The sequence below is a fragment of the Heterocephalus glaber genome, unplaced genomic scaffold, assembly GCF_053883595.1.
Source record: "Heterocephalus glaber isolate CG9 unplaced genomic scaffold, H.glaber_assembly_v1.0 deba00000818, whole genome shotgun sequence".
Lineage (NCBI taxonomy): Eukaryota > Metazoa > Chordata > Mammalia > Rodentia > Bathyergidae > Heterocephalus > Heterocephalus glaber.
This window is the reverse complement of record NW_028258164.1, coordinates 65460-93057: the sequence shown is the minus strand read 5'-3', so window position 1 is coordinate 93057 and position 27598 is coordinate 65460. Positions and strand designations below refer to the sequence as shown.

General features: G+C 39.4%; 1 protein-coding gene across 4 annotated transcripts in view; it reads right to left on the bottom strand.

Annotated features, from left to right (window-relative positions):
* The window catches only part of LOC147828914 (regulating synaptic membrane exocytosis protein 1-like), a 97131-nt gene that overhangs the window by 7267 nt on the left and 62266 nt on the right, over positions 1 to 27598 (bottom strand). For all 4 annotated transcript variants that reach the window (XM_087207736.1, XM_087207737.1, XM_087207738.1 and 1 more), the window contains one exon: positions 1592 to 1730. In XM_087207736.1, the coding sequence (XP_087063862.1) occupies positions 1592 to 1730 (139 nt within the window). The remainder of the gene's footprint in view (positions 1 to 1591; positions 1731 to 27598) is intronic.

The following is a 27598-nucleotide window of genomic DNA, read 5'->3' as shown; positions in this document are numbered from 1 at the left end:
AGTTACATGAATGCTAAATTTTAAACGTGATTAATAATTTCTTGAATAAATATAGCATAAGTTATTTACAAATAAAACTTGTTTATTCATCCTTGAATGAATCTGAGGCTTTTATTTAGTCCAAAATAAAATTAATTGGTTAAAACATATCTATTTTTTACTACAATGGACAGAAAGCCCGAGTACATAAGCTGCACAAAAATGGTGAACACGCTCTTTCTGCTTATTGACGTAATTGTTTCTGAGTAACAAGGACCATGCTTGTTACAGTTGGCATTTGGTGAGTATTTTCAGGATGATCATATTCTTCAGAACTTTACTGTTTCTGTTGTGCTTTCATTATTTTCCCACAACCAAGGGAACTGGACAGCATACACATTATTATCCCATTAAGAGACTAAGAAAATAATTCTATGAGACAGTAAGTGGCTTATTCATGCTAGAGACAGTTTTTAGTTGATTTATGTTTTGTATCAGAAAATAACATTTCTATTCTTTCATTTGCACCTTGCATTATCACTTTATCACACTGAGCATTTTGTCAGAGAGTCCACTGCACTGTTTCCTGTGTGCTGATCTTTGTCCTTGTTATGCCTCTGTGGACACACATTCCAATCACTTGATCCAATACTGAGGGACCAACTAGTTTCAGGAATGGGGAAGAAGATCAGAAACATTAACGTGACATAATTTTATTTTAGTTTTGAAACAATGTAGAAAAATCCCAGCAAGTGAGAAAAAATATTAAATATTAGATTGGGCTACAAGTGACTCAAATGTCAATATATGAATAACTATATTCAGTTTGTCCATGGCCAATGTCTATGTAGCCCATTGTAGCATAATTATTTGCCTGTAAGACACATTGCCTCAATAAAATTCAGTTTTACCAGGAAAATTCTTAAGCACAGAAAAATGCAGGTTTTGTGTAGGATCATATAAATGGTTAAAAAGTATATTAACAAATCAAAAAGTCTAATTTTTTTCATAATTAATTCAGAGATAAAACCCTTTAGTAAAAAAAAAGTGAGAAAGACCATGGGGTTTTTCCCCTCTTAAGCAAAACATGAGTTAGAGATGTTTTAAAGACAGGAAAATGATCAAAATATGTTATATGTCACAATGAAACTTGATATTTTATAAAATTATATGTTCTCAATATTAAATACATATATAGATACATAACAAAAATTTAAAAATCAGGAAAATGTAGGGTTTTTCTGCATGTTTGAGAATGTTTACAGCAACTTAGAGTCTAAAATCGTTTGGAGAAAAGTAGAAAATTTGAAAACAGTTCCAGACTTCTAAATTTTAACCCAGATTTCGGTGAGAGTGCCAGACTCCAGTGAGAGTGCCAGGCTCCAAGTTACTCCTGCGAGATACCCATCAAATGAGGCACTTTTGCACGAAGCACACCATGAAGGACCATTCTGAACTTGCTAGACGATGGGCATTGGTGCATTGATAGTAACACTGCCTCAAGCAGGTTTGAGTGGCAGGTGCAGAGGCCAGAATGGTGCCCTCCAGTGGCTCAGTGGCCTGCTCTGTGAAGGCCCAGCCACCCTCCTGCAGTTGGCCTGCTGCCACTCACTTGCCCTCTGAGCTGTAGCTGTTGACGCTGCCGTCCGTGGACTCCCTGCTGGGCTGCCTCACCATCTTCCTCATCTCGGCCGCCATACCAGTCTCCGTGCTCCTCTGGATGGTGCTCTTCAGCTTCTTGTGGCCTGACTCTGACAGAGAGAGCAAATCACCCCCCAGTGTTAGCCAGCCAGCTTTCTCCTGGACAGCAGTTAGTTCTGCAAATACAATAGTCAATCGTCACTATCATTAAAGTTAACCGGAAGTGTTGTCTGGGACAATCAGCTGCTTTATGAATCTCACCAGAGTGCACTTTGGTGAAGGGGCAAGTGGTAGAAAGGGCCCTGCAGTTACAGGGACACCCCAGATCTCAGTGAACCCAAACAAACGTGTTTTATTGCTGCTGATAACCTTTTGGAGGTTTTGGTCCCAAGCTGAACTATTATGTGTAAAAATAATACTCTACAACCTAAAAGGTTCTCCCTAAACTGGAATTCCCAAAATGTGTGGGAATACACCTAAAGGAGTGACTCATGTCCTTTGGAGAGAAGAGTTACTTCCAACTACAAAAAATAATAATCTGGATGCCAGCATGTATGAACAATCCTCATGAAGAGAAAAGAGAGTATTTTATCTGGATGATTTTCGCAACATTTTAACATACACCATCTTATCTGAGATGACATATAGGTAACCTAAATAAGTCGAAAAGGTGTACCCCAATTCCAAGGGAACACAGATATCTGATGGCCTTTTGATGACCGACTCCTGACTGGCCATTTTGGGGTGTGAGTCTCCATTTGCACCATCAATTATACTGACTGGTCATTTTCATTTCCATTCTTAAGAAACTTTAAGATCAGAGTAATTTCCTTGAGCTCCAGTGAAATGCATCAACCGGCATTCTACTCAGAGCACGGAAATGAAACTCTAACACTTATTTGATCAAACATATGAGCAGTACCAACAGATTAGAGAAATAGACTTTTCCCCCTACACATTTTATAAGCATTTCTGCTTTGTTTTTCACTTAATGCCCATTGATAATACATGAAGAATGCTCTATATAATAACTACATATATACACACATACACTTTGCATTCCACTCGAATCCTCTGTAAACCAGGTTCTTAGACATACAGTTAGATATGCTATATGAAAGACGTAAGTTTTTTCCTCTCAGTTTTGGTCCCTGCAATACTTTTGTAAATTGTCTAATCAAAAATATAACAGACTCATTGCTGATGCTGCTCATACATTCTTTTAATAGGTTTTTAAACTTTTATTGTTCTTCATTTTTTTTTTTTTTTTGGTGCCGGGATCTACCTCAGGTCTTTGTGCTTGCGCAGCAGGCAGTGAAACCACTGAGCTAACTCCTCGGCTATATTCTTCATCTTTTTATTGGTCTTTTTACTTTAAAAGTCTCTCAATAAAACATATTCAAATATTACAGAAAGAACAAATATTTAATATCTATAGTATTACCCCCCACAGAAGATGGTGGTGAGCAGTGTAGGTGCCATGCTGTATCACTCCACACATCTGTTCACTTTGCCTCTGTGAGCCACACTTCACTTTCCCCCTTCTCACTAGCTGCTTCTATCCAGTCTCTGGTGCGGGGACCTCCTCCCTGCCAGAATTTCTAGATACACCCTACATTTTCTTCCTAGGAGATCACAGCTAGGGCTTTAAGGCCTCCCAAAAAGCTTTCTCCTAAATGCCAGTTGTTAATCCAACTGCCTATTAGCTTCCAGTCGGGAGACCTGGCAGACATTTCAAGATTAACACATCCCAAGCAGAACTCCAATCCCTATGCCTATCCCCATGTATTGACAAATTCCTTCTCCCTCAGGAAAGGGTACCTCCACTCACTCCATTGTTCAGGCCTAAATCCTTGTAGTCTTCCTTGATTCCTCTTTCCAACATGTGCCACATCCAGTTCCTCACCTGGTCCTTCTGGCCTTACATCCAAAATGTACCACGAATCTGGCCACATTTACCCCTCTCCACTGCTAGTCCCATCTCAAGCCACTGTCAGCACTCAAAAAGACAATGCCAGTACCTACCAAATGGTTATTTTCTGCCTCAGAATATTCTCTACAAAGAGCCACAGTGATTCTCAAAAGACAGTCTGAATATATTACTTCCTTGCTCAAGTTCTTACAAACAGTTCATTATCAAATTTAAGAAAATCCCAAATTGTCAGTACAGTCCATAAAATGCCCTGTAATACAGCCCCTGGTGACTTCCCAGATTCCCCTTCTACCCGCCCTTCCATGTGGTCATCTCTCTCCGTCCACACTGTCGCCTCTGCGTGCCCATGAACACTCCATGCGAGCCCTTCTCGGGTCCTTTTTACTTACGGTCTATCCCTGCTAATCACCCCTTGCCCCCTCATCTTATTCAGATCTCTGCTCCAACATCCTCTCCTCAGACAGGCTTTTTCTGATGCTCATCACTTTCTGCCCTTGCTGGGTTTTATTACTCTTTATAACACAGCTTCCTCTGCCATTTGACCTTTATCTGCTTGTGGTGAGTTTTTCAAGTATAATTTCATTTCTTCACAAGTCGGTATATGGCATGTAGAACTGATTGTTAGTCCCAGTATCTAGAAGATAATGGGGACCACACCATACACTTGAACGGGCAATTTTCCCTTTCATAACAGACTGCAAACATATCTACACTTACTCTTTTTAATGATGGCACTGGTCTATTATACAGCTATGTGGTTTCAAAATTAAACCACCTCTTTATTGATGGCTTAGTTGGTTTAGTTGAATGTTTCAGGTTGCAACAGGAGAGTCTTTAGAGAATAAATTCCTAGTAGTTGAAATGCTAGTGCAAGGGTAGGAATCTGCTTAACCTTAATAAAGATTAGCAAACCACCACTCAGAAACAACGAAGCCATTTACACTCCCAACCACATTCATACAGATGCCCCAGTTTTCCCCATAGGAGCCTGGAATTTTCCTTCTCTCTCTCTGTTTTGGTCTCTGCCTTGCCCTCCTGGATTGTCATGGTCGAACATGCACACTTACTGAAGAAGACACTTTATTTATGACCATTCTAAATGTTCTTTAGTTTAGTTTGGGTATTTCACTTGTATACTGTGGAGGTAATTTAAGGAGTCCCTGTGGTAGAGGAATATTCCACCCGTGCCCATATGTTGGCTAGATCCCACCTGAGGGATAGGGGCAAGCCCCAAGGGTATACAAGTTGAGCATTTCTAACCCAATAATTCAGAATCTGAACTGCTCCAAAACCCTCGACTTTTTGAGCGCTGACCTGACCCCATGTCATGGGGACAATCCAAATTCAGATACACTAAAAATACTACATAAAATTACTTTCAGGTTATGTGTACATAGTGTATAATGAAACATAAATGAACTTTGTGTTTAGATTTGGGCTCCATCTCTAAGATATCTCATTAGTACAGTGGACCCTTGCATTATGACTGGCCTGACATACGAACAATTTGGGTTTTGACTAGAATTATAGTGTTAAATTACAAAGTCTTGAGTTACTACTGAATACTGACCTTTGTGCTTCCAGATGGTCTCAGATATAGATATAAGCCTTAAAGCGTTCTGGGAGGAACATGACAACATCCTTTCCTGTGTGGGGTTAACTGAGAAATCCTGGGCCAGTGTCTCTCTAAGGACACTGATATCTGCCTGTGTACAGGAGAGACTTTGAAGGCTGTGTAGAGGACCCTGACCTTTCGTTGACCAGCTTGAGTTACAACCAGCCTTGCAAATGAATTGAGTTCATAAGTCAAAGGTCCACCGTATATGCAAATATTCCAAAATCTGAAAAACATACAAAATCTGAAAACCTTCTGATCCCAACTCTTTCAAATGAGGAATACTTCACCTGTATTACCAAAGTACTGAGCCAAGCAGAATTATGACATGTGTTTTCAAAGGCAGTGTGAGGCAATACAGCCAGTGCTATCAACTCTTATTGAAAATAATGAGATATTAGGGGAACCTTTAAATATAAATCATGAAGTGATGCTAGAAACTGGAGAGAAATTGGCAGGATGAAGTTCAGGTCAGTGTCCATTCATTCGTTCAACCATTCAGTTTTCATTCATTCATCTTTGCTCTGATGCATCCATCAATAGTCATTTACAAAGCACCCCCATGGGTCATGTGCTATTCTCGACGATGCTGATACATTAACAAATGACAAACTCCCGCTATTGTGGAGCTTACATTCTATTGTATGTATGAGAATGGCAGTGAATAAACAAGCAATGGTAATAAGTGCTATGGAAAAATATCAGGCAGAATAAGAGGGAAAGAGGGTGGCAAGGATCCAGCAACAGCAGTTTTACTTTAAAGGGGACAGGATGTCACTCATCAGGAGGACAGAGGAGGAAAGGACACTACCCTGAGGGAGAAAAGCAGCAGAGACGGCAGGGCTGTGCAGGATCCTGGTGGGAGGAGGCCCAGGGGATGGTGGTGAGGCAGATGGTGTCCTGCAGTGGCAAGACATGTCCCCAGGCTTCCTCTCTCGTCTCTCCAGTGCTGATGCTGACTCTGGCCAGGAGACTGCCACTGGAGGCCGCAGGGCCTGTGGACAGCAGGCTGTGCCGATGATCCTGGAGCGTTGACTGTCAATGCCTGACTTCCCTGGCAATTCCCAACTGGGTTTTAAAGAGTTGTCATTTACTACGTATTTGTTCAGTGAATGAGAAGAAAAACTATAGAAGTGAATCATCTTTATTAATTTGTATTTTTTAGTGGAGATATCAAGATTTCTTAAGGAAGGGTACACCTACAGGATATCCAAAATTTTTAGTGTGGCTTCAAACCTTAATGATTCTCAAAGTGTAAATGTTACACACTCTGGATTTAAAAACAAAACAACAACAACAATAAAAAATGCCATTTGAGAGCTTAGTTTTTAAACACTTTTATATTTACCTAATTTTGTGAATCTCAACAATACCTTTTTAATTTTCAAGTTTTTGTTTTAGTTCTGGTGAGTAATGACAGATGGACTAATGCTTAGTTTTGGCTTTCATATTAATAAATATTCAGCAAAAAGCTTCACTGGATTAAGCAATATAAATGCTCAAGAAGAGACTAAACAGTCCTAGCTTCAAATCTGTCTTATTAAAATTAACAAGAGCTCTAATATTAATTTGGAATATGAAAGTTGGATTACTATCTTTACTTACAATGTTATATTTATAAATATAAACATTTTATATATGTGGAAGCTGTAAATTTAATTATGCAACAAATTTGTTCTGCATTTTTCTGGGCTCTGTCTCTTCTAGATGCTGGTCATACAGCAAAGAATCCCTGTCCTTCACAAATGTATGCAGAGCACACACTCTAGAGGGGGTAGGACTTGTTCAACACCTATGAGTTACCATCCAAAGCAGGAGTTAAAATTTGATTTTCTGAATCTCAGTCTTGTGACCATTCCCTTATATCACAGTTTGGAAAAACCCAGCCCAGTCTTATTTATTTTGCAAATAAAAACATGTTTTAACTACACAGCTGTGTTCATGTACACATTCATATAAAGACTTAAAAGATCATTTGCAAACTTTGTTAAATTTAAGCACAAATGTATATAGTTATCTGCATCTGTCTCTTTAATATATTTTCATTGTAACATAAATATACATTACATATATATAACACCTGAAATGTCAATAGAGCACATTAAAATGTATTGAATGGAAGAAAATACTATTACATTAATACTGTTATTAATAATTACTTGTCTCCACTGAAGAATAATTTACCCTATAAGGACATGAAGTCTACTAGAAAACTATGATGCTAAATCTTTGATTTGAAAATATTGTGCCAGATATTTTACAAAGACAAAAAGTTACAATACTAGTGCATTTTCATATTTTATAGTCACAAATACCTGAAGAATCAGTGCAATCCATAATGACTGGTGGAAATCTTTTTTCCTGGTTGTAGAAAAGCAAACTTTTAAAGAATGTTCTAAAAGGTATCATATTAACTTTTTCTTTTAGTATTTTTGCAGCCATGTTATATGTAAAAAACACTTCGATGACTTTAATTAATTTTGTAAATACTCATTAAACATCGAGGATCTATAATATAAGAGGATAATTTTACTACTAGACAGGACAAGGCATACAAAACATGTATGTATCAAAATCATGAAGAAAAGTTCAGGGCTAGAGATAGATTAGATAGACAGAAAGAAAATATCAGTACGTGGATGCAATTAAATCATATGATGCCAAATGTAATCATCTAGGGAGGAAATATATTTAGAAATAAAGTGCAAACAGAATGGGATGCCCCCATATGTGAGATGCAGAAGAAAATCAAGATTATTAAAGAGGCTGAAAAGGACTATTTAAGGTAGTGGTGGGGAATGGGTGAGTGCAAGAAAGAAGCAAAAAAGAAAAAAAAGACCAGAATGTGTTGATTACTAGTGGGACGGTTCTGCACTCTGTACATCCTGGGGCAGACTCTGAAGGCGTGGAGCTTGCAGCTTGTAGGAGCTGTCAGGAGAAAGACAGAAGGAGCGGCAAGCTCGTGGCTCATGGTTATTTTGAACAAGTTTGCTCTTACTGAAGGCAGCATCTGGAGTTGCCTCGTAATCAGAAAGGTGTTCTATTTTTCAGGTTGTGTGATAGTAGAGCCTATTACTGGGTAGACAGGTAGGGGAAAATGCATGATTGGGTCTATTATTATTGGCTGGGAAAGGTGGTTAAACAGAAGTAATACCAGACATGACATACTCTAATTAGGGCAATGTCTGATGCCAAAATAATTAGCCATCCCATCAACAAACTGGAAAAAATTAGTAAAAGAATAGCATCTAATTAATTAAATAATTTGGGTCCAACAGAAAATACAATAATGTCCTTTAAACTGACACGACATACAGTGATGGTAGCCTGGTTACCTGAAATAATAATATGGGAAAAAAGAAGAGAAGAAAAAGGAAGGGGAAGGGGAAGGGGAAGGAAGAAGGAAGAGGAAGGGAAGGAGGAAGATGAAGAGGAGGAAGAGGAAGAGAAAGAGAAAGAGAGCTCAGATCAAACAGTGCACATCAGAGACTGCTGCCTGCCCAGTGGTGACCCAGAGCAGTAAGGTAAGAAATGCCAGTCTTTTCCTGCTTTCTTTTGCTTCTGTTCCTGAAAACGATTCTGGTGTACATGACGATTTCTAAACTAACTCAAAAGCAGGTTAATCCCTTTACCTGGTGTTCAAACAACTTTGCAGCCAGGCAGTCCAATTGAAAAGTCTGACAGGATCCGGTTTTCCGTGGGACAACAGATGGGTACTCGAGGGATTTTCAAAGGAAATTTTCACTGTGTCACAACAGTGAAGGGGAGAGGGGCTGAGTGGCTCTACTGCAGGCCGGGGAGCATGGCCCTGTGAGCTGACCACATTTCCTGAATGACCAGAGTCTAGCAGTGAGTGAAGACAGGAAGATGTGAGCCAGAAAAGGAAGTAAGAGCGAGACCTCATAAGGCCTTCTGTGGAATGGTCTCATGGTGTAGCTGCTGTCACGGTATTATTGATGCCATTCTTCATAAACTCACGGTCCTGGCCTCTTAATACCATCCACATCTGGCTACGTGCACTTTGTGTCATACACAGTACAGCACAGTGATGCTGTCACTCGTGTCTGACCACCATTAAGTGGCCCCCTGGGGCCTGCAGGCAGCTTCAGGCCTTGCTTTCCTCATCTATGAAAAGGGGAGGATAATAACACTTGGGCCGTGAGGTTATCTGGAGTATGAAATGAGATAATCCAAGTAAAGTGCTCAAGATAAAAAAAAAAAAAAATCCAGCATTTTTCTTTTTCAGGGTCAAATGTTTCCAATGTTGTGCTTCAGCAGGAAGCTTTTATTAGACAGTCTGTACTGTGTGCCACAATTTTTTTAGCATTTACACAAATACACACACACGTGTGTGTGCATGTGTGCGTGTGTGTGTGCATGTGCAAAGGGCCTCTGACTACATTTCATCTTAAATCAGATAAATACACTTGTAAAAATTTCACAGGTCTGAGGATTATTTTTAGAAAACTGCATGAGGGCTATTTGACTTTTATGGTCTTCCTCATTTTCACTCACTTCTCCAGATTTTTCCTACCAGCCATAAAGTCCATTATTTCCCTTTTGTCTACCAACTTTCCACAGAGATTAAGAAGGAAAGAGGTAGAGTGATCAGGAAACTAAAAGCAAGCAGTATTACTCAGAATATTTTTGTGAGAAGGACAAAATAAACTTCCTTAATGATATTTTCCTTTAAAAGAATACTTCAAATATTTTACAGTGATGTACTTATCCTCCTTTACCCACTCCAATAAACTGGAAAAGATAAAGCATTCCCTTTTTGCCATGTTCTTTATCATTTCTCTACAGTGGCACTGGAGAGAAAGGGCTCATCTGCACTGAGGGCTGTTTATTTCTGTCAGCTCTCCTGCCCTGCCGCTCCTAGCTATTCTCTCATAAGAGATCAGGATTGTTAATGGATGACTAGAGTGCTCACCACTTATATCTACTCAGACCACTTGATCACACTTACTTTTCAGCAAAATGTTTACTAATACGACACTGATTTCTTCCCTTTAGTCAAGTGGGTGAAAATGCAAGCAACAGCAAGTTCAAGATGGCCCTTTATATGTTTTAACAATCTGCATAATAAACTTGATTAAGCTGTCTCAAAATATTTAAGTAAACACATTTATAATCACACCCGTACCACATCTTGTTTTGGCCAAAGCCAAATAAGGAAGGGGAAAAATCCAAATGCTGAAATTTTCACCCTATAAACTGTTTAATTTTAAACTTTGTTTCCAAAGTATATCTAGTGTGATGGGCTAACTGTGGCTCTCCAGAAAACAAACACTGAAGCCTTCACCACCAATGACTATTTGGTTGGAACAAGGCCATCGGGGTGGCCCTAGTCCAATCTAACTGGAGCCCTTATAAAAGGAGATCAGCAGGCACAGAGAGGACCCCAGGAGGCAGGGAGAGGCCACTGTCTGGAGGGCGAGAGAGGCTCTTCAGAAACCAACTCTGCAGACATCGACCTCAGACTTCAGCCTCCAGACTGCGGGGGAACAGATTTAGCTGCTTAAGACCCTTAGTCTGTGGAATTTCATTCCGGCATCCCTAGCAGACAAATACACCTAGGGAATGGCTATCAGTGCCATAATATTCTAAAGTCCTCATTTACTAGGTGTGATGGTCTATATATACAATGCAAAATGTGGGAATAGTCACCCAAATGGTCCAAGTCCTTAAATGTTGGGCTAGATTGTTTACCTGGTTGCCTGGTTTAAAAGTGGCTTAAACATCTTTACACAGATATACCTAAATCATTTATTAACAACTCTGAATGTTCAGAAAATCAGACTTCAGATATATTTGCTTAATAACAAATATATCACATTTTTTGTTCAAATCTGCTTTCTTTCCTTTGGTCTAAAGGTGGATTTCATTTATTAAGTATATACATTTATCTCTCTACTATCTATTACCCTGACTGAAAAGAAAAACAAAGCAATACCTCAGGATGAAGTCCAGAAAGAAGTAAATGCTTTATTGCCTGTATCTGATTTTTTAATAAAAACATATTTATAATCATATGATTTAAGGAATCTTTTCTTCTGTTCAGTCTCAATAGACAGCCTTATAATCCGAGTGGCAACTGGACAGGAAGTGGTTTGTGACACTCTGGATGCAGAATGTTGGCTTCGAAGACCAGTGTTGTCATGTACTAGTTCTGTGCCTGCAGGTATGGTCCTTACCTAGCTATGCCTCCTGTCCTCCTCTGTGGAGGGAGAGGGAATGACAACACTCAGTGTATAGGGTTATTCCGAGTATTCAATGAGATGACCGTGGCGAGTATTCAGGACAGTGCCTCGCATCTCTTTACACCTATTACTACACAGTACCATCTCAAAGCATTTTGCATGGATTAGATCTTCAAGTAGAAAGATGCCAATTCTCCCTGCTCTACTCAAAGCACATCATTCTGCGCCTCACATTTAACTCAAAATGCTCTCTAGAATGCAGAACAATTCAGGGGTAACATGTGGCAGATACTATTAATAGCCCTAATATCCATCATCCTCCATTCCTCCTTGTGGCAAAACTACCATTTCCCCAGGAAGGGGGTGACCGAATTTCCCTCTCCTCTCCCCTCTCAGTAGCACGGGGATAACATGGTGGGGCTACAGCAGTTACTCAGGGTCTCATAGGGAAGCTGCTGGAGCCCCATGGCAAACTATCCACCTGAGCTCTTATGTGGAGGTCCTGACTGCACCACTCACCCTGAGAGTGCATTGCTACAGCAGCCTGTGCTGTATTGTAGGAGGTAGTGCTCTAAGTAACATGATGTATTCAGTCCCTAAATATAGAAATAGTACAAAATTTTCCTACCTTTTAATCAAGGTGGTGAAACCTTGATATTAAAATGTAATAAAAGTGCTGGGGATTTAGCTCAGTGGTTTCACCGCCTGCTGCACAGGCACAAGGACCCAAGTTCAATCCCTGGTACCAAAAAAACAAAACAAAAAAAAAGTGATAAAAGCATCTTAATTTTTTAAAAAAATCTGGAGACCGATCTAGGTGTCCTGGCACACACCGGTAACCCCAGCACTCTGGGAAGATGAGGAAGGAGGATCAAGAGTTTTAGCTCAGCCTGGGCAATTCTGCAATTTTGCAAGACACTGTCTCAAAAAACAAACGGGGCCAGGGATTTAGCTCAGTGGTTCCGCTGCCTGCCTCGCAAGCGCAAGGTCCCAAGTTCAATCCCTGGTACCAACAAACAAACAAACAAACAAATAAAAATAAAAAGGGCTGGGATGCAACTCCATGCAAAGGCCCTGGGTTTAACTGCAGTAGTGAAAAAACCAACCAAACAAACAAAAATAGAGATAAGAAGCACAGGTGATCAGAGATGTCTTTCCCCTGTTAACTTGTAAAATTAATCCAATTTCTATTTTACTAATGGAGTAATGGGAACTTCATTTGCAAACAGAATATTTTAATCCAACAGGAAAAACTATAAACATGTTTGCTGGCAAGATTTCAGGGAGCAAGAGAACCAAGACTGCAGAAATCCCATCCTGACCATATCTTCAGTTCAAACAATCCAGACGTGCTGCCCTGTTCTACCCACACCTTATGGCACATCCTCAGAGACTGCACATAACCCTGCGGTATTCTGTGTGAATATAGAAGAAGCAAAGCTAACTGTGAAAAGCAAGAAATATTCAAGGTGGCTACATTCCCCCAAGGTATTATCATCCAGAAACATTTCATTCTCATTTGTTACATCACAATAGGAGGTTGATAAAGTGGGCTTCCCGTTGCCAACTACACACGGTTGGTACAAGCTGGTTCATCAACTTAATTTCTAGTACCAAACTGATAGATCTATTCCAGAGGAATGGAAATTAAAATTTTAAAAGATAGTGCGTGTGCAATCAAAGAGGTGATTTATGGTTTAAGTGGAGGGAAAAGGTATGGAGATTATTTGGTTGGCACAGAAAGAGTTAAATTAATAAACTTAGGTGAAATATTTTAGAATCTAAGATGGAAGAAGAGATGAGAGAGAGAGACAGACAGACAGACAGACTGACCAAACTCAACTTTATGAGGCAAAAGGATCCCAAAAGTGAGGGTGTTCCTCAGCACAATGTGATTCTGACTAGTAGATTCCTTTAAAGCCAAATCCTTCACTTCAAGCTGGCGCTGAGGTAAAACTCCACTCAAGAACATGGACTATAAAAACAGGCACATGGTGTCAGCCCTGTTACTCTGAAGCCTGGCGCTGGGTGTGAGGCAGGATAAAGAAGGAATCCATGACTGGGAAGAAGTTAAGTTATGCACAGAGGGTCCACTGGGGCCTGTGTGCCGCAGAATGCTGGCTGTTCCTTCTTTACAGATTATGGTTATAGTAAGTGTTAAATAGCCATACACAGAGTTGCAGATCCAAAGACTAAACTCAGGTAGTAAGATGAAAACATTTGACAATGAAAACTGGTATACCACAGTATTAAAATATTAGGCATTCAGTTTTCATTCTGCTATCTTCATCCTTCGAAAATCATGTGAATAAGAACTTGCAATATATAATTCAATAAAAGCCTAAAAAGTTAAAGGAAATGATGGCGGATGAAGATTTACCAATTTCCCAGACTGCACTGCATGTGTCTTAGGGAACTGACTGGATTATCCCAAGTATAGTAGGTAATGATTATGTGGGAGAATAAGGAATGGCCCTAAGCAGATGTTAAGCATTCACAGAGTGAAAGTGTTAACAAAATGGAGAGTATGCATAATACATATGATTCTAATTTGACATCTTTAGCAAAATCAATCACATTCTGCCCCCTTCTTTCCAGATTTTTTTAGTTTCAGAGTACCATCCTAACTTGTCAACAGTGACACTCCTGACAGTGAGAGGAGTTAGAGATGTAATCTGTGGCTGCCCAGGCAGAAATGTCTGATCCTGCTTTAGCAATGCTTAACCAAGTGGGAAGAAGCAAACATGGACAAGAAGAGGAGCTGATAACCCTTTTCTAGAAGGAAAATGCTATGATATATGCTAAAAATAACACCCTTTCACTAGAAACATGAACATTTAAAAGAATATTATTTTCCATACTTAATATATTTCGAGGCTTATGCAAAATTAAAGCAGCACTAAAAAGAAGTATTGAGCTGAAAACTCTGACATGACAATGTTAAGTGGGTTAAACTGATCTGATTTATAGAGTACAATGAATCTGAAACTTAGCACTGGGACTTAAAAAAACGTGACCACATCCAAACTGTGTAAAGATCCCAATGTACAGTCAGACTAAATGTTTAGCTCCAGTCACGCAGCTACTTACTAACACACTGCAAATCAGAGGTGAAATCTTTCTACTCTAAATCTGTCCTTTACCGTACATGAAACATCAATTCTTATTCTGTTAAGAGTGTTGTTATGAAGCAGTGCAGTGTGCTCTTTATTCCCAGAATTGTTTCCGAATAAACACACACTGTCACAGTCCATTCGTTCACACTCTAACCGGCCAAGTGCAACCACCAGCGATTCTGGCATTGTTCTGCTTTACTACATTGTTATGTAACAGGTGGTTCAACCTGGCTATAGCCATATATAGTGTCCTGGCAAAGAGGAGAAACTCAGCCCCTGGAAATGCAGACAGTCCGGAGAAATTACACTTAGTTCTGTTGTTCTCCTTGGAGACAGAAAGATTGTGTTTACAATCCTCATTTTGAAGAACAATCCTGAAAGACTCTCAATAATGCTTCTTGAAATTGCCCCTAAAAAGTACAAAAGGAATAAGGGTACTACATTTGCCTGTACCTTAAATTTTCAGTAAATTAATTTCAGCTTTATTTCTGTATAGAAGAACAAGTTCACACCTTTCAAAAGAAAATAAGCAGTCAATTTCTAAATCAATCTTGGATAAAGTATTTTTTGTGGACTTGAAAGCATCATTCTGCCATTTACTATATTAAACACTCTAAAAACCCCTCTAAAATAAAAATATAGAACGCTTGGAGGTACAGATGAAAAGAATTATTCAGGAATATAGTCACATAATTCTAATGAGAAGTGATGCTTAATTCTGTAAAAGGTAAATACCATGGAAATATATACCAGCAATTTCAATTGCAAATGAGCTACGTCTCTTCAACCTTTGTGTTCTACTGTCAAGGACAATACACTATGGTGATATAAAAGGGCAGCATCACCCACAATGCATGTGCCCGAGAAACTGGGAGGACTGATGTAGCAATTTCAAGCAAGCTTCCAGAGCCCTGGGGCTTGTAATACGCGGCCTGGATATGTGAACTGCTGTTGAGACTGCTGCTCCTGTTCCACACGCCACATGCTGGCGACTGTGTGCTTAAGCCAGCTAGGCGGTCTTCTGTCTCACAGAATAGTAATTATATTCACCAAGAATACTACTGTGTTGAGGACAAAGTGAAGGAGGAGAGCTGTCCCATGATCTTGCCACAGACATAGGGAGTGTGACGAACGGAACTCAAATCCAGAGGTTTGAGCTCCAAGTTGCCAAATACGTTGCGCTTAACTAGGTCCTCCCCAGGTGACTGACTGTCACTTTACTATGTCCTTGCCATGTCCTGATTTCTAAGGGGCTGCCCATCTCCACACAGCCTGGTTTGGGCCTGCTGACTGCCTTTTATCGTCCTTTGAATGCTCCCTGATGTTTCAGGAGGTGCGTAATATCACTTCCTTTATCTCCTCCCAACTCTGGCCTTCACCTGATTTCTGACTCCTTCCAGCTTTCCAGTGTTCTTGGGAGAGAACTGAGTCAACTGTTGGGAGTATAATTATTGAACTTCAAATGTTTATGCAGATAAATTGAAGTTTCAAGTCTTACGATTTTCACAAGAGTAATTGCACAAGGGACTAAGCTGGCATTTCTGCTAGGCTGAGCTAGAGAACTTCCCACAGGGCAGATGCCTGAGCTGTCCCTTAAATGTGTAATAAAAACGTGCCAGATAGGTGAAGAGGAGAAAGGGCACTCAGGACTGTGAGGCAAGGGTTCCAGGAAACCTTCCCATTAAGTAGTCCTGAGAGTTTTTCCTCTTACTCGTTGTTATACATTCTGTCTCGAATCCTTGCAATTTGGAGTCTTTCTTGTCTCTTATTCCAACTGCCTTTAGAGAGTTTACAACACAGACCACTAGCCTTCTTGTTTTTCAATGCACATTCTGTTTGGATCTTCGGCCGTAAGTTTCTCAAATCCAGGAGGAAAACAAGGGACCCACTACAGCGGTCTCTGCCTTGCTGGGAATGTTGGAAATTCAGTGAGAAAGCTTAGCAGAGAGGGAAGGCTGAGGCTATGTGATATTCTGGTTCTGTTCTTAAATGTATAGTCTTTTCCCTTACTTTTAGTTCACTCTTCTTCCCATTGCCCCTTAAAAATGGTTTCTCTCCAAAATTCATCTTTGACACATAAGTTCTACAGCTTTACCTGAGGATCTCAACTCTCTCAATGATATCAATTATCATCTCTGTGTGGATAACTTTTTACCTCCAATTTTCATAATGCTTAAAAGTTTTGATTCTGAATTTCCAACAGATTTCTGACTATGTTCACCTAGGAAACTACCACCAGCATCTTCGAGCTCACAGCAATTTGGGGTTATGTGATGTGCCAACTTGACTAGGCTATGGTTCATGAGTATTTGATCAAATGCAAATCTAGGTGGTGTGGGGAAGGCAATTTCATGGACGTGATTAGAGTGAATAATCAGTTAACTTTAATTTAGGGAGATTATTTCAGACAACCTGGGTGGGTCTGATTCAAGGCTGTCTTGGTGAAGGGGTCATTCCTCCCCTGGACTGCAGCTTCAGTCACTGCCTGAGTGCCAGCCCGTGGGTCCCTGTGACCTGCTCTGTCCATTATAGACTTGTCTAGCCAGATCCCACAATCAGATAAAGTCAAGTCCTGCTAGTAAGCCTCTGAGCATGATTTCCTACAGATTCGGCTTCTCTGGTGGAACTCTGTTAAGATTCATATACTTAAACTGGCCTTTTTCTAATCTCCCACTTCTGTTAAGGGCATTGCTGCTATTAAAGTTTGTGTGTCATTCTCACTGCCTTGTCTCCTCTATTTTTTCTTTCTTACTCCAACTGATCTCTTCACACTGGCATTCTTGTCATTACCCTGGGCTTTGTACAACCATCCCAGACAAGTTCTCTAAGATGGCATGTTGTTCCCTTGTTTCAATTTCACCAGCTCTCACACAGTCCAGCCCATTTTATACCATTTACAGGCTTGCAGATCTGATTCTCACCAAGTCTGCCATATTTACCTCCCTGGAACCCTGACAGAAACCTTCTGCTCCAGGCAAGCTGGTTATATCCTTTTCCTTTTTCATCCCTCAACATTTTCTGCTTCTGAGCATCTCCTCATTTCATCCACCCACATGGGACATCCTTCTTGTCTTTTCTCTACCAATTCACTACAACTACCTTAAAGCATTCCTTCTTGCAACTGAGTCTGACCAGCCAAAGCTGCAGTAATACCACCATCTAAACTCCTGTAGTAATTATACCACTATAAATAAACTGGTAATGAAGAAATATTCTGTGAAAACACTTAGATTAATATGATAGACTTATAGTAAACTTTTACTTATGTATACTTTTTCATTTGAATACATATTCTTCCATATAGCTCCCCTTGTCATGCTTTCATCAGAATGCTTTGTGAAGAGTGTTCTCAGTAAAGGTTTGTTGGGTGAGCTAGAAACTGGACTTTTTGTACCTAAAATTTGAGTCCACTGTGTATGTATCTTCATGGAAGCCCAAAGTGGCTCGGACTAATTGCTATTGATTTTCGTACATTTAATGTTATACTAAATTTAAGTATGTGGGGAGAAAAAAGGAACTTACTTAATTAGAAAAATAATTTATTGCTGCCTACAATTGATAAGCATGATAAGAAGCAAGAGGATATTTCACTGGTTTGGTTACGCTCGAAGATGGTATAAAACTAAACAGATGTTAAGATTCCTTCTAAGACAAATGACTGAAACTAAATTGGGAACTATGAGAGGTTAAGAAATAAATCACAAATGTATTACAGTCACCCTAAGTATATTTATGACTTCATTCCATGCATAATCCCTGCTTCTGACGTTAAATGTTAGGTGTTAAACTAAAACTTAGGAATACATTTCATATCAGTATCACTCAGTATATAAAACAAAATATAAGCAAAACAACACTGTATGTAGAAGATTTTTCTTTGATAATTAATAAAACCCCTTTTATGCAAAGTGTCCTGCATCAGATTCTGGCTTAGAGAACTCTTAGGAAGAAGCAAGAAAGGAAGTAAATGGTAAATACTGATGTTACCACGAAGTCTGTATGTTTAACCTCTGGAGAAGAGCACTGTTTTTTGAATTTATAAATGAAAAGTTGCCTTTTACAGAGTGCTCACAGAACAGCCCTGGCACAAACTCTAGTGATGGCAAGAATATGCTTTCACGTTCATTCAGACTGTGATACCAGTACATGAGGGAATAAAAACCACCAAATATACTGCTCCTCATAAATGACCTAAAAGCACAAAACAAAGCCTATGTTTTAAAATTTTCATCTAATTTTGAACATGTATGTTTTCTTGTGATCTGAAAAGTTTCATTTTTTTCTGGAACTTGCTTGAACACAACAAAATGAAAGCCTAGCTAGGAAATTGTGATTTATAATTTCAAAATGTCATTATACCTCTGAATTTCCAAAAGAATGTCCACATAAAGTACTTACACTTATGTATGTAAAAGAGCTATACTATATATAATATAACTGAGAATCATAAATAGAAAGAAAACCATACTAGAGAAAAATATAATTTTTTGATAATGTTAAGATTTATGTTTTGGAACTAATGAGTTTAAGCACTGCTCAATTTCAGATGCAGCTTTAAAATTCCACAAATTTAGCTTTAAAGTTACTCATATTTGAGTATTATAATTTTACAAATTATACCCACAGTAGCAACATCCTTCTATAAATACTTCACCTATCTCATAATGATTTTTACATTTCTTCTTTTCATTTAATTTTTGTTAATACCAAGAATAACACCATCTTTGAAAACTTTGCATGTCACATACAGCTTCAAACAAATATGCAGATTTGGCTTTTGGTTTTAGTTTTATGAAAAGTTACAAATTAACTAACAAACTTGTTAGGACTTAGTAAATACACAGAACAAGGACAACTTACCTTGCTTATCTTGAAAAAATTAAGGATCGGCATTCAATTGTTCTCAGGGGAAAAGTGAACGCCAAGGAAGCTCTGACCTGGTTTAAATAAATTGCCCCGTCTCCAGCCAGAATACCTATCCCGGCTCTGGCTCTCTGTTAAGTCAGCCTCTCTCTCTCCTCTCCCCCTCCTCTCCCTCTCCCTCTTTTTTTTCCCTTTCCCTCCCTTCCTGCTCTCTTTCTGGCACAGACACAAAAAGTGATTAAATTGCTTCTGTGAAGATTGTGTAGAACCATGAAGTACAAAATCATTGAGCAAATTTGCCATACATCATCTTACAAATTAGAGACCTGCTGCAAAGCCACAAAGTCTTACACAAACCATATAAAAACACATGTAAACCACATGAAATAAAATTTTGTTGCTTCCCATATTAAACACCCTCTAGCATCTCTAACTAGGTAAGGAATGCCAGGATCACCAGGATAAACCTGTTTACAGAGACCCTCTGCCGGCAGGAAAGTAGCTCCACATCAACTTCTGAATCCAGCCCATTTGACACTTGCTGTATACGCATTTAATCCACTTAGGCTGTCAGAATTATCGCTTTTAACACGCACTCACTAGTGTTTACTCATAGGTTTCAGCTGCTTTCTTTGTGCCCTTTCTCTTGCCAGGAAATGAGCTGCAGGGTAGCAGGAGGATCCCAACTTTTGTTAGTACTTTTACACACCGTGCTCGTGCTCTAGCTTAGTGCTTTACACACCTTTCCACTGGTCCCCGTGGTAATTCTCATTATCAGTGTTATTACATTTTACAAGCAGGAGAAAGGAAATGAGACTCAGAATTAAGGAGTGATAAATTGCAAAGTCTAGCAACAACACAACATACCTCTCCAAAACAAAAGGAAACTCTAAACCCATTCATTTCCTTGAGAATTTACATAATCTCTGGGAACTCTCATGACCCCCCCACAAAGGAGGGAAAATGGTGGGAACATTTTACCATAAAAGCATTTTCCCCATGACTCCTCCCCTCTCCCATAATGGCACTGAGCAATTAACAAGGTCCAAGTCCAAAATATTCTGCGTTTTCTTCTTCCTTCTGGGGCTGTGTGAACAGCACAACGGATGGAAAGGCAGTAGAGGAATGGTACTTCTGCTTAACTCAGGAGAGTTCTAGTGCGGGCCTGGTTCTGGTATATTATTAATGCTGTCTCCTTTATTTTGTCAAAGCTATTCCAGTTTGGATGATAAATTGTATAGCTATTACATTATTACTATAGAGCAATATAAGTTAAAATAAACTTGCCTCAGAACAGTTACAAGTGGTACTCTGGAATTTCAATTAAGGCTGTTACTAAAATTGAAATGGCAAGCAATGGAAGTCTGTGAAACTCCAAAGTCTTGCCTAGCACTGCCTTGGTAAACAGGGTATGTGCCTGTTAGAACCTGGAGAAGCACCTGCTGTAACTATTGCAGCACTCAGACCAGGCCATGCAGCAGGCCACGGTGGAGCCCTGGGGCAGAGATGGGACTCCAACATGGTTGATGCCCTGACAGAGGACAGTGGTAAGAGGTAGAAGACGGAGAGAGGAGGTGAAAGAAGGGCCTCTATTAGCACGTACTGCAAATCTGGGGAAATCAGAAGTGGAAATAACCTCACTGAATTTATAGCTTGGCAGAGAGGAGCTTTGTAAACTTGTAAAGTTCCCCACTACTGGGCACATTTGTGCAGAATCCAAATTGTATAGTTCTAATGGAGGCCTTGGCTAGAAAGCTACAGGGTCAGGTACTGTTGGTGCCCTGACCATACCCTGGCACTTGCTTTGCTACAGGCAAGGGAGCTGTCTCACTTCCCTGCTGAGGGTTCTTGCAGGCCCAGGCAGCTGAACCTAGGAGGTAGGGCGAGGCAAAGCTGGCTGGGAAAATAACTGGGACCTGTTAGTTACAAGATCCCAAGAAAAGTACCAAGTAATTCCCAGGACCCTGTAAGTAGAACTTCTCAGGGGCTCCCACAGACGTGGACAGAATAAAAGAGATGAGAGGCCATAGGAGCCTGCTATTGACTCTTCAGGGTAGCCCACCTCGTGCCTCCCAGACACAGGAAAAACTCTTATTTTTGCTTTTATCCTTTCTTTTTTTTTTTTTTTTTTGCCCAAGTTTGCTCTGCAGAGCCAGTTTCTCCCTTTCTCCTTCACCCTTCACTTTTCAAATAAACTTTTGGCAGTTTTTGGCTTCTCGTTCAGTTCTTTGTTCAAGGCAAGAAGGACCTGGAACACGTTTAACTGGTGAGCCATTTCTAAAGGAACTACCTGGTAACAGCACCCCACAGAAAGCAGGCTTGATGTGCAAGGAAGTTAATGGCTCCACAGCGATGCCTCAGCCAGTGACAAAGGCTACAGATTCCTGCCCCTCAAGAGAAATATTTCTGCACAATGTATCACAGAACTCCAATGGGATCAACTCCCAAATGCCCACAGCAATAACCTGTTGAATAACATACATACTATTGATTATTCTCACTTCTCTATTGGTCTTGCCTGAGACTTTCTCTCAAATAAACCACTTCATGTCCTCATCTTCATGTCTTCATAGCAACCCGGCCAACACAGCTGCCAAAGAGATGCGGAATCTACTTTGTAAGGCTGAAGAGCATGTGGTTTAGTTAACAGGAGGAAAAGTAGAAAAGGTTTTCTTCATTAGCTAATTGATTAGGATCTTACAAAGATTAAATGACAAATTTTAATTGATATAAACTATAAAATACTAATATTTCTCAGTAGCACATGGGAAGAGTGCATGTATACAGAACTTCCCTCAGAAACTCCTCTCTACAGAGAGAAGATTCTTCTGTGGGTACCCATCCTATTTGTAGAGGAATAATTACACTTCCATCAATGGAGAAATGTACCCCAGTGACACATTTCCTTGTCAAAATGTAACAGACATAGAAACTATATCAGAATTCACACTAAGCTATTTAAAAAGCTGAAATAAAGTTAAAGATATATAACTATCATACAAAAAACTTAAACTTTGTTACTTGTGACCTTAGGACAGAAAAACAGGAGAGCCAGGAGAAAGTTATATGACTAGGAGAAAGAAGGGGACTCAACCTATGCCCAGGCTGTAAAAAGCAGAAGGCAAGGACTACATGGAGGAGGAGAAATGCTGCACATGACTCTAAAGACAAGGTACATCCGGTACCCTGTCGCTGCTGAGGAAGGAATCCTAAGCCTCGTGGCCAGCAAGACTTGGGATGAGGGTGGAGCCCACAGAGTGGAAGCTGTGTGGGCTGAGGATCTCACTCCTACACCAAGGAGCAATACTAAATCTGTTAATATCAGCTAAAGAAGACCTGTGGGGACTTGAGAGGAAGCTTTCTAACTCCCCAATTATATACTTACCCAGTTTGCTGATTCCTGAAATATATGGATTCCAATTGTTCACTGCACAATTGGAAATAAAATACAAACACCTGGCCAAAGAAACGAGTAAAAATACCTCAGTACAAAATTAACCAATCAGGTATGCTTCTTCCTTTTCCTTTGCCTTAAACAGAATAGCGCTTAAGGAATAATATTATTTAAAAAAGGAATCATTGACAATGAAAAGGCATTTTCATACATGCAGGAATCCTACTGAGGACAAAGTGGCAGTTAATAGCTGAAACCTTTATATTTCAACTCCGAACCCTTCTCTTCACCCTTACTCTTATTTCTTTGCCTTCTCTAGGCCCATTACCCAAACAAACAGGAAAAGCTTTCAATCTTCTAATCAGATTAAATCACATCTTTGCTCAGCACTCTGCAATGACAACCAACTGTATTTAAAATGAAATAAAAATCTTGAACATGGTCACAAGGGCCTACTGGTCCTCGACTTTCTCTCATGAATGTTTCTGTATCATTCTATCCTTTGCTACCTTCACTTCTGACTACATTTTACTCCTTCAAAATTGCTATCAGCTTTCCCACCACAGGTCTTGTCTGTAAAATTTCCTCAGGCTGTGCTGAGGTCCACCCCTTTCCCCTGCCTACCACCCTCTACCTGGCTCATTCATACTGTCTCCCAGACCCTGGAGTAAACCTCCCTGCCACCGTGAGGCTAGGTTAGGGACCCCTGTAGGTCTCTCGCAGGAGCTTTCATTTTTCACAACATTAAATGTGCATAAGATGACCATCCTATGTCTGTCCTTTTGTTATACTTACAACCACAAGGCAAAGAGCCATATTTATACTGCTCGTTACTATAATCCTCAAACTGGGCACAATACTTTAGACACATCAGTTTCAATAATTATATTTTGAATGAATGATGGGCAGAGAGTCGATGCAAAGACTTTAGACCCCAAGTTATATATTGTTATTCTTAGTATTATATCATCCAGGGCAATAAGAAGTGGACAGCTGAACTGGTAGAGAAGATGACAAATGATATACATAATGATATACATATAACTAGGAGATGAAGAAGTCAAATTGTCATTATTTGTAGAGGACATGATACTCTATACAAAAGACCCCAATAACTCCACCAAAAGTCTTCTAGGCTTAATAACCAAATTCATTGAAGTAACTGGATACAAGGTCAACACACAAAAATCAACAGCTTTCCTCTACACGAACAACAAACTCACTGAGAGAGGAACTGGAGAAACAACTCCCTTCACAATAGCGTTCAAAAAAATGAAATACCTAGGAATCAACCTAACAAAAGAAATCAAAAACATCTACTCTGAAAACTATAGCACTCTGAAAAAAGAGATCAAAGAGGATATCAGAAAATGGAAAGATATCCTTTGATCCTAGGTAGGAAGAAACAACATAGGGAAAATGGTCATACTTCCAAAACTGCTATACAGATTCAATGCAATCCCAATTGAAGTTCCAGCAGAATACTTCACAGACCTTGAGAAAAAAATCCAAACATTCATTTGGAAGAAGAGACCTAGAATAGCAAAAACGGTTCTAGGCAACAAAGACAAGGTAGAGGGTAACACAATCCCTAACATGAAACTATACTATAAAGCTACTGTGATAAAAATAGCAAGGTACTGGCAAAGAAACAGACTGAGGACCAGTGGAACAGAACTGAAGATGCTGAAACAACTTCAGACACACTAAGCCACCTCATCTTTGACAAAGGAGCCAAACACCCTCACTGGAGGAAAGATAGCCTCTTTAATAAATGGTGCTGGAAAAATTGGGTTTCAACTTGCCAAAGATTAAAACTAGACCTATATCTCTCACCATGCACTAAACTAAAATTGAAATGGATTAAAGACCTAAATATTAAAACAGAAACACTAAACCAGCTGGAAGAGAGGTTAGGTAGAACTCTTGAAGATATTGGTATAGGAAAAGATTTCACGAACAAAATCTCATTTGCATGTGACCTAGAACAAAGTATTAACAAGTGGGATCTCTTCTTATTAAAAAGCTTCTGCATAGCAAGAGAAACCACCAACAGTAAGAAGAGATAACCCACAGTGTGGGAAAAAAATTTTGCCAGCTGTTCCTCAGATAAAGGTCTACTATCTAGAATATATAAAGTTGAATAAAAGATGATTAGAATTCAAACTGAAAATATAGTTTTGGAAAGAGATCTATCTATTTTTAATTTACTTAAAACATGTGGATGTGGTGAATCAGACATTGTTGTCATCTGATGTATGGGTACATTAAAAGATGTGAGGTAAAATTATGTTGGATAAAATGAGATATATTAATGTAGTTTGCTTTCTTTAAAATTTATTTTGCTGCCATTGTTTTTCTCATCACACATATGTGTTAGTGTCTAATTTTATATTGATAATTTTGTTTGGTCATTTTCATAAAGAGGGCTTTCTATGAACTTCAGATCCTACGAAAACCAAATCTGTCCTTGGTCAGTAGAACAATGACCAACTTCCCCTAAAGATGGTTATGTCCCAATCTCTATGACCTGTGACTATACTGTGCCATGTCACCTGGCAAGGGCCACAATGATTGCAGATGGAATTAACTTTCAAATCAGCTGACTCTGAAATGGGCAGATTATCCTAGATTATCCAGGTCAGGATAAAATTATCACAAGGATCTTTAAGAGGAAGAGAGGCAGAAGAGCCAGAGTGAGGTGAGATGAGAAAGACGTCATCAGCCATTGCTGGATTTGAAGATGGAAGAAAGGTGTAGGTGAAGGAATTGGGGTGCCCCTAGGGAGGGGAGGCAATGAAAGCCTCTAGAGACTGCTGCCCTGCAGACACTTTAACCTGTCCTGAACGTCTCACTTCTGAAGCTCAAGACAACAGTTTTGTTAACACACTAAGTTCGTGCTGATTTATTACAGTAGCAATAAGAAATTAATACACTTCCCTTAAGAGTTTATTACTCAGAAAGTCATCACTTTAGATTTTCCAACACTCCCAGCCCAGAGGTAGGGGCTTCTAGGCCACTGTTTCACCACTCAAAGTCCAAACCGCTCCCAGCCCAGAGGAGGTGAGCCATGCGGGCACCAACAGCATCATCTCCCCCATCGAAATGAGAAGACACGTAAACAAGACTCAAAACCAGACTTCCAGAACACCTACAGCAACCACAAAGGGAAACGAGATGGAACATCCTGACATTCAACCACCTGGACTCCCTGAACTGGCAACAAAAGAGTATCTGGAAAAAATGAAATCAGAAATAATTTTTCACATAACAGCAGAGATTGTGGCCATAGCATAAGACATGATTAATAAATCTAGAGAGGACACAGATAAAAAACAGAGGAGCTGAGGAACATGACAGAATCCCAATATAGGAAACAAATAGAATCCATAAAACAGATACAAACAGATTTCCAGGAGATTAAAAACTCCACTGAAAGCTTACGCAGCAGAATGAGCCAATGTGAGGACAGAATTTCAGATATAGAAGATAAGATCGCAATTAGTGACCAGGAAAAGAAAAATTGCTTCAAAATTGTAAAGGATCATGAGAAATCAATCCAGTAGCTGCTAGACAATGCAAAGAAGAATATATAAGAGTGACTGGAGTTAATGAAGAAACAGAAGACAATGCAGATGACATAAAAAAACTGTTCACAGAAGTAATGGCAGAAAACTTCCCAAGCAGGGGAAAAGAGCTTGACATACACATAAGTGAGGTATATAGGACTCCAACTAGCCTTGATCAAAAAAATTTTACACATAGGCATATAATTGTTTAGATTCCAGAAAACTAACAAAAGAACAAAGTTCTACAAGCAGTTAGAGAAAAGAAACAAATCACATACAAAGGGAAGGCCATCAGAATCACAGCAGGCTTCTCTACACAAATCCTCAAGACAAGAAGAGCTTGGAGTGCCATATTCCAAGCCCTAAAAGAAAACAGCCTCCAACCCAGATTGACATACACTGCAAAACTATCTTTAAAAATTGATGGGGAAATAAGATACTTTCACAACAAAGAGCACCTTAGGAACTTCATGAATACCAAACCAGCACTCCAAAAAATTTTAGATAATATCCTAGGAACAGACAATGAGGATCATAACCCCAGGAAGCACAGCAAAATGAATCCATCGGGCGTGACAAGAAATTAAATGTAAAGAGGGAGAATCCAACAAAGAGAAAAAGTCATGACAATGATAAGTCAATATGTATCACTTATAACCATCAATGTTAATGGTCTCAATTCACCAATCAAAAGAAATAGACTGGCAGAATGGGTCAAGAAGCAAAATCCAACAATATGCTGCATACAAGAAACACACCTAATTCAAAAGGAAACTCATAGACTGAAAGTTAAAGGGTGGAAAACAATACTCCATGAGACAGGAACCCCAAAAAGAGCAGGAGTAGCTATCCTTTTTTCAGATCAAGTAGATTTCAAACCAACAATGATGAAGAGAGATGAAGAAGGACACTACATCCTTGTAAAGGGAAGAATCCAAGAGGAAGAGATAACAATCATAAATATCTAGGCACCAAACACTAGTGCACCCAACTATAGAAAACAAATACTAACGGACAGGAAAAGTCATATATGCACTAATACAATTGTAGTGGGGGACCTCAACACCCCACTGTCACAAATAGATAGATCAACTAGACTAAAAATAAGTAATGAAATACTAGAACTCAATCGAACTCTTGAACAAATGAACTTAACAGATGTTTACAGAGTCTTCCACCCCACAAAATCAGAATACACATTCTTCTCAGCTGCACATGGGTCATTCTCCAAAATAGACCACATACTCACACATAGAACATATTTAAGGAAGTGCAAAGGAATTGA